We start from the raw sequence: 13,030 nt of genomic DNA on the forward strand, positions 1-13,030 counted from the left end.
TGATAGAGGCCCACAGTTTACTTCCCGTGTTTGGAAGGTTTTCTGTTCTGCTTTGCGTGCTTCCGTTAGTCTGTCCTCAGGGTTTCATCCCCAGACCAACGGTCAAACAGAAAGAGCCAATCAAAACCTCAAAGCAACCCTTCGTTGTGTGGCTGCTCAACATCCATCATCCTGGGCCAAACATCTGCCTTGGATAGAGTACGCCCACAACTCCCTCACCACCTCTGCCACCGGCCTTTCACCCTTCGAGGTTACCATGGGTTATCAACCCCCTCTGTTTCCTGCTCAGGAGAAGGAATTGGCTGTTCCTTCGGTTCAGGAGAACCTCCGCCGCTGCCAGAGAGTGTGGAGCGACGCTCGGGAAGCATTGCTTCGGACCACCGACAGGAACAAGACGACAGCGGATAGGAGCAGGACTCCCGCACCTGTGTTTCATCCTGGTCAAGAGGTTTGGCTGTCATCTAAGAACGTGTCTCTTCGTACCAAATCACGCAAGCTGTCTCCTCGGTACCTGGTTCCGTTTGTGGTGGAGTCCATCATTAACCCCGCTGCGGTTCGTTTGAAGTTGCCGTCAGCCATGAAGATACACCCTACTTTTCACGTCTCCCAACTGAAACCTGTGTCCTCCAGCCTTTTGTGTCCGCCGGCAGATCCACCTCCACCTGTTCGCCTCATTGACGACCATCCGGCCTACACCGTCAGTAGGCTCCTGGACTCTCGGAGGCGGGGTAGGGGTCTCCAATACCTAGTCGATTGGGAAGGTTATGGACCAGAGGAGAGGTCTTGGGTCCCTAAGCGTTTTGTGTTGGATCCTCAGCTGATCACGGACTTCCATCACGACAACCCTGACAGGCCTGGTGGGTCGCCAGGTGGCGACCATTGAGGGGGGGGTACTGTTATGTGGGCAGCTTGTCTCTCCCTTTTCTGTTTCCTTTCCTCCTTGTTTTGTCCCCTCTTTGTCTGTTGTATCTGTATGTGTGTTTGTCCCCATTATGTGGGTGTGGCTGGAGTGGATCGGGGGGCGTGCTGAGGATCTGCCTCTCCTGTGCAGCTGCGGGTTGTTTCCAGTGATTCCTGCCTACGCAGCTGCATCCTATTCTCTCATCAACCTGCACTACTTATTCCTGGGCATGGCCCTCCACCGGCGCCAGATCGTTGTTCTTACTAGAGCGGTAACTTGGCTCACCAGTGAAGTATATTCTCTTAGTCTTCAGCCTGGCTTTTTACTCTCCTTAACCTGTCGTTTGTTTTGTCTTCAGTTCAGACATACCTCCCTGCCTGCCTGCCTTCGTGCCTGCCTGCCTGCCTGCCTGCCTGCCTGCCTCAGCCTCTCCTTCCTCCAGAGCCGACTAGCCCACTCTGTTCCTTTTCTTCAGTTGTTTTTTGGACTAAGACAAATTGAACTTTTATTAAAATAATTTTTGTTTCCTCCACTCCCTTAGTCGTGTTTGTTTCTCTGAGTGCTGGGTTGAACCATAGCGTAACAGTATTTGATCCCAAACTCATTGGTTGCATTTGCAGTTTGTTTTGGGTTATGTTTTGTCCAATAGTAACTGAATGGTGGATGATGACTGGAGTAATCTTCTGTCTAAGTGAGTAGATAACAGGTTTCTAAACACTACTAAATTAATCCTGATGATGCCATGATAAAGAAAAATCATGAATGAATCATGAACAATAATGAGTGAGAAAGTTACAGAGGCTACAACAAAACATGCTAACCTCTCACCATTAACCTCAAATAAAAGGTGACATTCTGTACTGTTGCCTAATATGAAACATTCTATCTCAAATCCAAAATGCTGGAGCATAGCACCAAATGTAAAACTGTAAGCTTCACTGTCCAAACACATATGGTGTGGACTATGTGTGCCTGGCAAAAACATGTGGATCTGGTGAACAAGTTATCAGTTGTTGACCAACTACAGGAATACTGACCTCAGAGTCTCCAGTTTACAGTGGGGATTCCCCAGTCCAGCAGAGAGCAGCTTCACTCCTGAATCCTTCAGGTCATTGTTACTCAGATCCAGCTCTCTCCGGTGTAAGGGGTTTGACTTCAGAGCTGAGACCAGAGAAGCACAGCCTTCCTCTGTGACTAGACAGCCTGACAGCCTGCAAAGAGTCAAATCATATTAAAACCACACTGCTATTCTTTGGTGGTGAAAATAGTGGCAGTATATTTTTTCAACATATTCAGATACATCAGTGTCCTGAAACCTGCCATATCTATTCATAAAATAATGTATCATTATTAGAAATTATCATACTATTGCTTGTAGATAGAAAAATGTATAGTACAAATATTTGAGTAGACTGACCAGAGCAGTTTTAAAAGCAGTATCAGTCAAAAGACAGACAGTGAGGTATCAGATTTAGATTGTATTGAGTATACAGTCCACACCATATCTATTTTGACAGTGAAGCTAACATTTTAAATATGGCTCTATGCTCCAACATTTTGGATTTGAGATCAAATGTTTCATATGAGGTGACAGTATATAATGTAACCTTTTATTTGAGTGTATTTTAATACATATCTGTTTCAATATTTAGAAATGAAAGCACTTTATGTATCTAGTCCCCCATTTGTAGAAGTCATAAGTATTCTGACCAATTCACTTATAGTGTATAAAAGTAGTCAAAAGTTTAGTATTTGATCCCAAACTCATTGGTTGCATTTGTAGTTTGTTTTGGATGTGTTTTGGGTTATGTTTTGCCCGATAGTAACTGAATGGTGGATGATGACTGGAGTAATCTTCTGTCTAAGTGAGTAGATAACAGGTTTCTAAACACTACTGAATTAATCCTAATGATGCCATGATTAAGAAAAATCATGAATGAATCATGAACAATAATGAGTGAGAAAGTTACAGAGGCTACAACAAAACATGCTAACCTCTCACCATTACCAATAACAGAGGGGGTATGATCCTTGTTCCTCTGTAACTTTCTCATTCATCATCATTCACGATTAATTCATGATTATTCATAATCATGGTAGCATCCACATGAATGTAGAAGTGTTCAGAAACATCTTCTATTCTTACTTACAATACAAGTGAAGTGACTCCAAAATGACAGGACATTATTCACCATTCAGTTTCTATTAGGAAAAATATAATCCAAAACACAACCAAAACAAACTGCAAATGCATTCAACAAGTTTGTAGAATCACAAGCTTGATGTAATCACTGTGGGTAGGGAATATGGGACCAAATACTAAACTTATGACTACATCATTGATATACACAGAGAATAGAGTCGGCCAGAGAATTTAACCCTGTGGAACCCCCATAGAGACTGCCAGAGGTCCAGACAACAGGCCCTCCGATTTGACACATTGAACTCTATCTGAGAAGTAGTTGGTGAACCAGTCGAGGCAGTCATTTGAGAAACCAAGGCTATTTAGTCTGCCAATAAGAATGCGGTGGTTGACAAAGTCGAAAGCCTTGGCCAGGTCTATGAAGACGGCTGCGCAGTACTGTCTTTTATTGATAGCGGTTATAATATCGTTTAGGACCTTGAGCGTGGCTGAGGTGCACCCATGACCAGCTCGGAAACCGGATTGCATAGCGGAGAAGGTACGGTGGGATTCGAAATGGTCAGTGATCTGTTTGTTAACTTGGCTTTCAAATACTTTCGAAAGGCAGGGCAGGATGGATATAGGTCTGTAACAGTTTGGATCTAGAGTGTCACCCCCTTTGAAGAGGGGGATGACCGTGGCAGCTTTCCAATCTCTGGGTATCTCAGACGTTACGAAAGAGAGGTTGAACAGGCTAGTAATAGGGGTTGCGACAATTTCGGCGGATAATTTTAGAAAGAAAGGGTCCAGATTGTCTAGCCCAGCTGATTTGTAGGGGTCCAGATTTTTCAGCTCTTTCAGAATACCAGCTGTCTGAATTTGTGTGAAAGAGAAGCGGGGGGGGGGGGTGGCATGGGCAAGTTGCAGCTGAGGGTGCAGAGCTGGTGGCCGGGGTAGTGGTAGCCAGGTGGATCATTCTGAATCATGGTAGCATCCACATTAATGTAGAAGTGTTCAGAAACATATTCTATTCTTACTGGCAATACAAGTGAAGTGACTCCAAAATGACAGGACATTATTCACCATTCAGTTTCTATTGGGGAAAACATCATCCAAAACACAACCAAGACAAACTGCAAATGTATTCAACAAGTTTGTAGAATCACAAGCTTGATGTAATCACTGCAGGTAAGGAATATGGGACCAAATACTAAACTTATGACTACTTTAATAAAATATAAGTGAATATGTCCAAATTATTACAACTTTTTCAAATGGGAGAACTAGATACGTAAAGTGCTTTCATAACTAAACAGTAAAAAAGATATGTATGAATACCTTTAAATAAAAGACGACATTCTGTACTGTTGCCTAATATGAAAAATTCTATCTCAAATCCAAAATGGTGGAGCATAGTACCAAATGTAAAACTGTAAACTTCACTGTCCAAACCCATATGGTGTGGACTATGTGCGCCTGGTAAACACATGTGGATCTGGTGAACAGTTATCACTTGTTGACCAACTACAGGAATACTGACCTCAGAGTCTCCAGTTTACAGTGGGGATTCCTCAGTCCAGCAGAGAGCAGCTTCACTCCTGAATCCTTCAGGTCATTGTTACTCAGATCCAGCTCTCTCAGGTGTGAGGGGTTTGACTTCAGAGCTGAGACCAGAGAAGCACAGCCTTCCTCTGTGACTAGACAGCCTGACAGCCTGTAAAGAGTCAAATCATATTAAAACCACACTGCTATTCTTTGGTGGTGAAAATAGTGGCAGTAAATTCTTTCTACATATTAAGATACATCAGTGTCCTGAAACCTGCCATATCTAAACATAAATTAATGTATCATTATTAGAAATGACATGTTATGAATGTATTGCTTGTAGATATAAAAATGTATCGTACAAATATTTGAGTAGACTGACCAGAGCAGTTTAAAAAGCAGTATCAGTCAAAAGACAGACAGTGAGGTATCAGATTTAGATTGTATTGAGTATACAGTCCACACCATATCTAGTTTGACAGTGAAGCTAACATTTTAAATGTGTCTCTGTACTCCAACATTTTGGATTTGAGATCAAATGTTTCATATGAGGTGACAGTATATAATGTCACCTTTTATTTGAGGGTATTTTTATACATATCTGTTTCACCATTTAGAAAAAAAAAAGCCCTTTATGTATCTACTCCCACTTTTTCAAGAAGTCATAAGTATTCTGACCAATTCACTTATAGTGTATTAAAGTAGTCAAAAGTTTAGTATTTGGTCCCATATTCTTTGCATGCAATGACTAAATCAAGCCTGTGACTGCCATGATTAAGAAAAATCATGAATGAATCATGAATAATAATGAGTGAGAAAGTTACAGAGGCTACAACAAAACATGCTAACCTCTCACCATTACCAATAACAGCGGGGGTATGATCCTTGTTCCTCTGTAACTTTCTCATTCATCATCATTCACGATTCATTCATGATTATTCATAATCATGGTAGCATCCACATGAATGTAGAAGCGTTCAGAACATCTTCTATTCTTACTGACAATACAAGTGAAGTGACTCCAAAATGACAGGACATTATTCACCATTCAGTTTCTATTAGGAAAAACATCATCTAAAACACAACCAAGACAAACTGCAAATGTATTCAACAAGTTTGTAGAATCACAAGCTTGATGTAATCACTGCAGGCAAAGTATATTGGACCAAACACTAAACTTTGGACTAAATTAATTTGTCCAAATAATAAAATACTTTTTCAAATGGGAGAACTAGATACATTAAGTGCTTTCATTTCTAAAAGGTAAAATATATATGAATATCCTCAAATAAAAGGTGACATTCTGTACTGTCGCCTAATATGAAACATTATACCTCAAATCCAAAATGCTGGAGCATAGCACCAAATGTAAAACTGTAAGCTTCACTGTCCAAACACATATGGTGTGGACTATGTGTGCCTGGTAAACACATGAGGATCTGGTGAACAGTTTTCACTTGTTGACCAACTACAGGAATACTGACCTCAGAGTCTCCAGTTTACAGTGGGGATTCCCCAGTCCAGCAGAGAGCAGCTTCACTCCTGTATCCTTCAGGTCATTGTTACTCAGATCCAGCTCTCTCAGGTTTGAGGGGTTTGACTTCAGAGCTGAGACCAGAGAAGCACAGCCTTCCTCTGTGACACCACAGCCTGACAGCCTGACAGAGAGATCATCATGATTTCACAAACACACTGTTAATTTAACACCAGTAGTGTAGAAGGACAATGGCAGATGCATTTGGTTTATTCTCCCAAACAACATATAGATTAATCTTCCGTCTCCTAGAATTGTATGGTCATATTGTTATACAAATGTGAACATCAATGCATTGATTCAATATGTTATTCAATAATACATATTTTTCTCTAAACTTAATATTTCTTCCTGATGATTAGTACTTAAATGTCATTTTATGTACTCACAGAGCAGCTCTGGAGGCTTTGAACACTGGCAGAAGCCTCAGAAGACCTTCCTCTGATCTGGAGTATTTCTTCAGGTCAAACACATCCAGCTCCTTTTCTGAAGTCAGCAACACAAAGACCAGAGCTGACCACTGTGCAGTTGACAGTTTGGCTTCTGAGAGACTTCCTGATCTCAGGTATCTTTGGATCTCTACCACTAGAGAATGGTCATTCAGTTCGTTCAGACAGTGGAACAGATTGATACACCTCTCTGGAGAGGGATTCTCCCTGATCTTCTCCTTGATGTACTTGACTGTTTCTTCATGGCTCTGTGAGCTGCTTCTTGTCTTTGCCAGTAGACCTCGTAAGTGCTTCTGATTGGACTCCAGTGAGAGGCCCAGAAGGAAGCGGAGGAACAGGTCCAGGTTTCCTGTCTCACTTTGTAAGGCTTTATCGACAGCACTCTTGTAGACAGTAACTTTACGCTTGTGTCTGATCCTCACAGAAAAGTTCCTGGACGTTGATTGCTGTTCCGCCATCAGATTCTCATTGTTGTTGATGAATGAGAGGAACACATATACAGAAGCCAGAAACTCCTGAATGCTCAGATGCACGAAGCAGTACACCTTGTCCTGGTACAGCCCACATTCCTCTTTAAAGAGCTGTGTGCACAATCCTGAGTACACTGAGGCTTCATTGACATCAATGCCAGCCTCTTTCAGGTCTTCTTCATAGAAAATCAGATTGCCATTCACAAGCTGTTGAAAAGCCAGTTTTCCCAGTGCCAGAATGCTCTCTTTATTCCAGTGTGGACCTGTCTCTTCTTTCCCAAGATATTTTTCATTCTTCTGTTTGGTATGAAACACCACAAGGTGTGTGTACATCTCAGTCAGAGTCTTGGGCATCTCTTCTCTCTTATGTTTCAGCATGTGTTCAAGGACTGTTGCAGAAATCCAACAGAAGACTGGAATGTGGCACATGATGTGGAGGCTCCTTGATTTCTTTATGTGTGAGATGATTCTGCTGGCCATGTCCTCATCACTGAATCTCTTCTTGAAGTACTCCTCCTTCTGTGGGTCATTGAACCCTCGTACCTCTGTCACCTGATCAACACACCCTGAAGGGATCTGATTGGCTGCTGCAGGTCGGGTAGTTATCCAGAGGAGAGCAGAGGGAAGCAGATTTCCCTTGATGAGATTTGTCAGCAGAACATCCACTGAGGTTGACTCTGTGACGTCACAACATATCTTGTTCTTCTGGAAGTCTAGGGGCAGTCGGCACTCATCCAGACCATCAAAGATGAACAGAACTTTGTACTTGTCGTAGTTTGAGATTCTTGATTCTGTGGTTTCCTTTGAGAAGTGATTGAGAAGTTCAATCAAAGTGTGTTTTTCCCTGTTCATCAAATTCAGCTCCCGAAAAGGGAATGAAAATACAAATTGGACATCCTGATTTGCTTTTCCTTCAGCCCAGTCCAGAATGAACTTCTGCACAGAGACTGTTTTTCCAATGCCAGCGACTCCCTTTGTCAGCACAGTTCTGATAAGTTTGTCTTGTCCAGTTAAGGGTTTGAAGATGTCGTTACATTTGACTGCAGTCTCTGGTCTGGCTTGTTTCCTGGTTGTTGTCTCAATCTGTCTCAGCTCATGTTCATTATTGACCTCTCCTGTTCCACCCTCTGTGATGTAGAGCTCTGTGTAGATCTTATTGAGAAGTGTTGGGTTTCCTTGTTTAGCGATCCCCTCAAATACACATTGAAACTTCTTCTTTAGATTAGATTTGAGTTCACGTTGGCAAATCACAGCAAGCTCATCTGAATGAAGAAATAACACAGAGGATATTAATATTACGTCTGATTTAATGCCTACAGTTTTGTAAAACTGTGTTATAAAGTTTAAATTATAAAAATTTATTCTCTTAACTGTCTGTATAAATCTGTAAATGTTTTCATAATGCATTACACACTGGTGTGAATGATTATATAATTATTGATATTCTCTCTCTCTCTCTCTCTCTTATTGATGGTATTATTAATGTTGTCTTTCCTCTTCTCTCTTTCTAAATGAATCCACACAACACATCCCTAATGCTACTTGATGAGGTCACTAGGTGTTGTGTTAAGGCTGCTACAATATCATTTAGTTACACAGCTACTTTAGCTGTACTTTAGCTACAGCTTTTAAATGTTTGTTCTAAAACAGGATTCAACATGAGGCAGACAGCTCTTACTTTTCTCCAGTGTGTCAGCAAGCTCCTTCTGGTTCATTTTCCTCAGGACGTGCAGTGTGATCTTCAGAGCCCCCTCTCTGGCACTGCTCTCCTGCTTCTCATCTTCAGCATCCACCACTTCCTTATCCTGCTTCTGACTCTCAAAGCCTTCTGGGAGTTCTGGACTAAGAATCCTCTTGAACATCTTCAGCTCGTTCTTCATAAATGTCATAATATTCTCTTCAAGCAACTGAAATAAATCAAGTAAATCAGTTAAGCAAGAGACTAAATGCTTTCTCATTAACACATTAATGAATGATTGACAGATCAACTTTACTTGAGGTAAACAAAAACAAATGTACATAACAGGACCACATACACTGAATATGGAGGCCAGGTCTGTTTGATGACTCTGGGAAGACTGACCACAGAGAATCTCTGACTCTGATCTCTCCTGTTGGTTTCTGTGGACAAAACATGAGATTACATTTCCTCATCCAGGGAGTGCACACACACACACACACACACACACACACACACACACACACACACACACACACACACACACACACACACACACACACACACACACACACACACACACACACACACACACACACACACACACACACACACACACACACACAGGGAGGGAATGTTGTGTTAGTTTAATATTGTTTCAGGACTATGAAAATGGAAAAAATGATTAGCCTATGGATTATGAAAAGAACAAAATATATGGGAAAATGGGAGAGGAGAAATGACCAGAGACAGTGTTGTTTAACTCACTGACCATGACCCATGAGTTCTTCTTACCTTTGTTCACTAGAAAAGTCTCCCTCTCTAAACTTTATAGGAAGTTCCATAGACCAGTCACTCTTCATGGACACACAGCTGGGTACAGGGGAGGCTGGTCTCTCCTGCTTGATTGGGCTTCAACACAACAGAGATAAACATTACGTCTCTCATCTACTCTGAGCTCAGATGGGGAAACAGAGGAAGAGTTTCATTCCAAAACGCTATATATCCATTTTCAGGAATGTTGGTAAATTAGCTTCCATTGTTTAAAGAAATGATGAAAGAGATTGGTGTGTTTTTTCACTATCTAATCATGGCATGGGGTTGTTCAATGACAGACATGTATTTGTTTAAAATCTATCACTTGATGGTTTCACTTCAGAGAGACAAATAATCATGTTTTTTTGCACAATGCTATATATCTGCCTCACTCTCAGAGAAATAAGTAGTACTTCTAGGTTTTACACAGTAATAATATCTGCCTCACTCTCTGAGAAATAAGTAGTACTGCTAGATTTTACACAGTAATAATATATATCTGTCTCAGTCAAATGTGGCCGACCGGCTCGTTTCAATCTTATGTAGCAAAATTAGAAATTGTGTTTTTTTTACATTGGATAAAAGTAGAGACTCAGCTAGAAAAAGGTATATCATACACTACAGTTGAGGAACAATGGGAAAGAAATTCTGCTTTGAAAGATGATAAACTTGTAACCTCAATTTTGAGAAAATGGTCTTTGAATGTTTTGATTCACCTACTGTAGAGCTCTTCTTTATCTACAGTGGCAGATAATGTCACCCATCTAAATATTTTTTTTAAAAATATATATAGTTAACTAAATGTATGGCGTTTTTGGTATATGTCAGTTTCATTGTTTGTTATGCTATAAATTGTTATTTTATGGTTGTAAGTGGTAAAATGAACTAGAAAATGTCATATTTTGCAACCATTTCTGATTAAAAAACACATGTGAAAAATTGTGGAAATAGCATTTAGGAAATAAACTCTTAATAATTCTTAAACAAAATTGTCATCTCACCTCTTAGCTTTGGTGTCATGTTCCCCAGAGAGACTCATTTTAGAGGCAGGGCCCCCCTCCTCTCTCTCCCCAGAGAGACTAATTTTAGAGGCAGGGCCCCCCTCCTCTCTCTCCCCAGAGAGACTCATTTTAGAGGCAGGGACCCCCTCCTCTCTCTCCCCAGAGAGACTCATTTTAGACCACTGACCCCTAAACAGAGATCCAACATGTTGGTTGTAGTTAACACAGTAATTCTTGAATGTGAATTGTTATCATTTATTAATTATCTCTTACAAAACATTTACTAACAGACATATCAAAACAGTCAGGTGATTTAATGCAATCACATGAACATGTAGTTGTGACATCTCTTCTCCATGGCCATGTCACGCACTTAATTGTTTTCATTAAAAGTCGGCCATTTATTATTTTTGAATCTGTTCTTTTCTAAACGTATCTGAGAATGTAGACAGAAGGGCTAAAACGGGCTTGATTGATCTGGGGGGGATCAGTGATCTATACAGAAAGGTTTTTTGCAACAATTAAGAGATTTTATATTATTTAAAGTAGGCTAGGTTATAATGTATAACAGTTTTTTTGTTGTTGTGTAAAGCAGATCAAGTTCTATACCTCAGCAAGTGCGACCCGTCATTCAGGGCAGGTGGACTTTCCTGTTTTGCATGTTATTGTGGCATTAATACATGTCACATATCAGTTTGCTAACAATGTAAAAAATATATACATTACCGGTCAAAAGTTTTAGAACACATACTCATTCAAGGGCTCGTCTTTATTTTTACTATTTTCTACATTATAGAATAATAGTGAATACATCAAACCTATGAAATAACACATATGGTATCATGTAGTAACCAAAAAAGTGTTAAACAAATCAAAATATATTTTATATTTGAGATTCTTCAAATAGCCACCCTTTGCCTTGATGACAGCTTTGCACACTCTTGGCATTCTCTCAACCAGCGACTCGTCATTAAGGGCAGGTGGCCTTTCCTGTTTTGCATGTTATTTTGGCATTAATACGTGTCACATATCAGTTTGCAAAAAATGCAAAAAAATATATATATCATTGAGTTAATATAGCCGCATACAGGCATGGTCTCTTTTTTGTTTTCTTGAGTAAGGCAGCTCCAAAATGCAGGTGTTTCAGCCTAGCTCAGTGCTTTCTGTGGTGGTGGGGCAAGCCAGAAGAAAATACGGAGCGCTGCGCCGTGATTGGCTCAGTGTTCTGTCACTCATGGGGACACTACGTCACCGCCAAGTCTAAGGGTAGAGCTAGAAAATTCAAGCCCCCTGGGTGCTGCCATAGAGTTACATTAGAAGTGCCCATCCAAGAAGGTCATTGGCCAACAGATAAAATGACATCAAATCACATTATATCTACAGTAGCTTTGATTGGACTGATCATGTCAACATCATACTTTCAAAATCTTAGCCAGCAGTCATCATCATGAATCAAGTCGACAATCTACAGGCAAATCCTTTTTAATCCTTGTCATATGAAGATAAATAATGAAGAGACATGATAGGACAGCTGTTGGGACTCTGCTGTTGGGACTCTGCTGTTGGGACTCTGCTGTCGGGACTCTGCTGTTGGGACTCTGCTGTTGGGACTCTGCTGTTGGGACTCTGCTGATGGGACTCTGCTGTTGGGACTCTGCTGTTGGGACTCTGCTGTTGGGACTCTGCTGTTGGGACTCTGCTGTTGGGACTCTGCTGTTGGGACTCTGCTGTTGGGACTCTGCTTTATGTAGGCCCTAACAGTTTGTGGCCACCGTTTGTCACCGTTATAGTGCAATGAATGTATTGTTTAGTGTTGTGTTGTGGAGTGGCTTTGCTGGCATGCATCCCCCTTTATTTATGTTTTGCCCCACCAAGATTGACATGCTAAAATCACCACTGACCTCAGCTATAGCCTAGATGACCAGCCTAAACCTGTTCAGATCAGTTCCCATAACGTTATAACAGTAACAGTAGCAGGAGCCTAGTCCTGATACAGATGGAGGTCTGTACCTCAGCTATAGCCTACATATCCTAGATGACCAGCCTAAACCTGTTCAGATCAGTTCCCATAACGTTATAGACCTAACAGAAGCAGGACAGAGCTTGTAGCCTAGGCATGGTATTTTACACACCATTTCAAACGGAGACCATCAGGTTGATCAGCATGATATGTGATCATAGCTCAAACCTACTCTGACTATTGAATGCCTGACGTCGACCTAACCTTATAATAGTTTGTAGTTTAGCCTAGACCTACGAGAGTCTGCCCGTCTTTCCTACATATCAACACATTTATCCTACTTCTAATGTTACAGAGAAATACGTGCCACAGTTTCAACAGCCATTGTGTAACTGCGTAGGCTACACACTTACTTTCACGTTCATATGAGGAAATCACATAACTTCTTACAGTCGCTGGTGCAGCCGCCTGTTCTCTTGCAGATGAAGTAGCTTTTATAGGCGACTCATTCAACCAGCCTAAACAACAGTAAATAAAAGATGTCAAATGGTCAA

General features: G+C 41.0%; 1 protein-coding gene across 1 annotated transcript; it reads right to left on the reverse strand.

Annotated features, from left to right (window-relative positions):
• Positions 1 to 1,922: 1,922 nt before the first annotated feature.
• LOC311124259 (NLR family CARD domain-containing protein 3-like) lies at positions 1,923 to 10,650 on the reverse strand (the record flags this gene model as incomplete). Its single annotated transcript, XM_084198430.1, has 8 exons — positions 10,517 to 10,650; positions 9,495 to 9,611; positions 9,058 to 9,142; positions 8,707 to 8,928; positions 6,492 to 8,281; positions 6,053 to 6,226; positions 4,564 to 4,737; positions 1,923 to 2,112 (listed from the first exon to the last, which is right to left on the reverse strand). Exons 1-8 carry the CDS (start codon positions 10,642 to 10,644, stop codon positions 1,923 to 1,925), a joined length of 2,880 nt encoding a protein of 959 aa, XP_084054556.1. The 5' UTR covers positions 10,645 to 10,650.
• Between the last annotated feature and the right edge of the window lie 2,380 nt (positions 10,651 to 13,030).

This window comes from Coregonus lavaretus, assembly GCF_964263955.1.
Source record: "Coregonus lavaretus genome assembly, contig: HAP1_SCAFFOLD_1898, whole genome shotgun sequence".
Lineage (NCBI taxonomy): Eukaryota > Metazoa > Chordata > Actinopteri > Salmoniformes > Salmonidae > Coregonus > Coregonus lavaretus.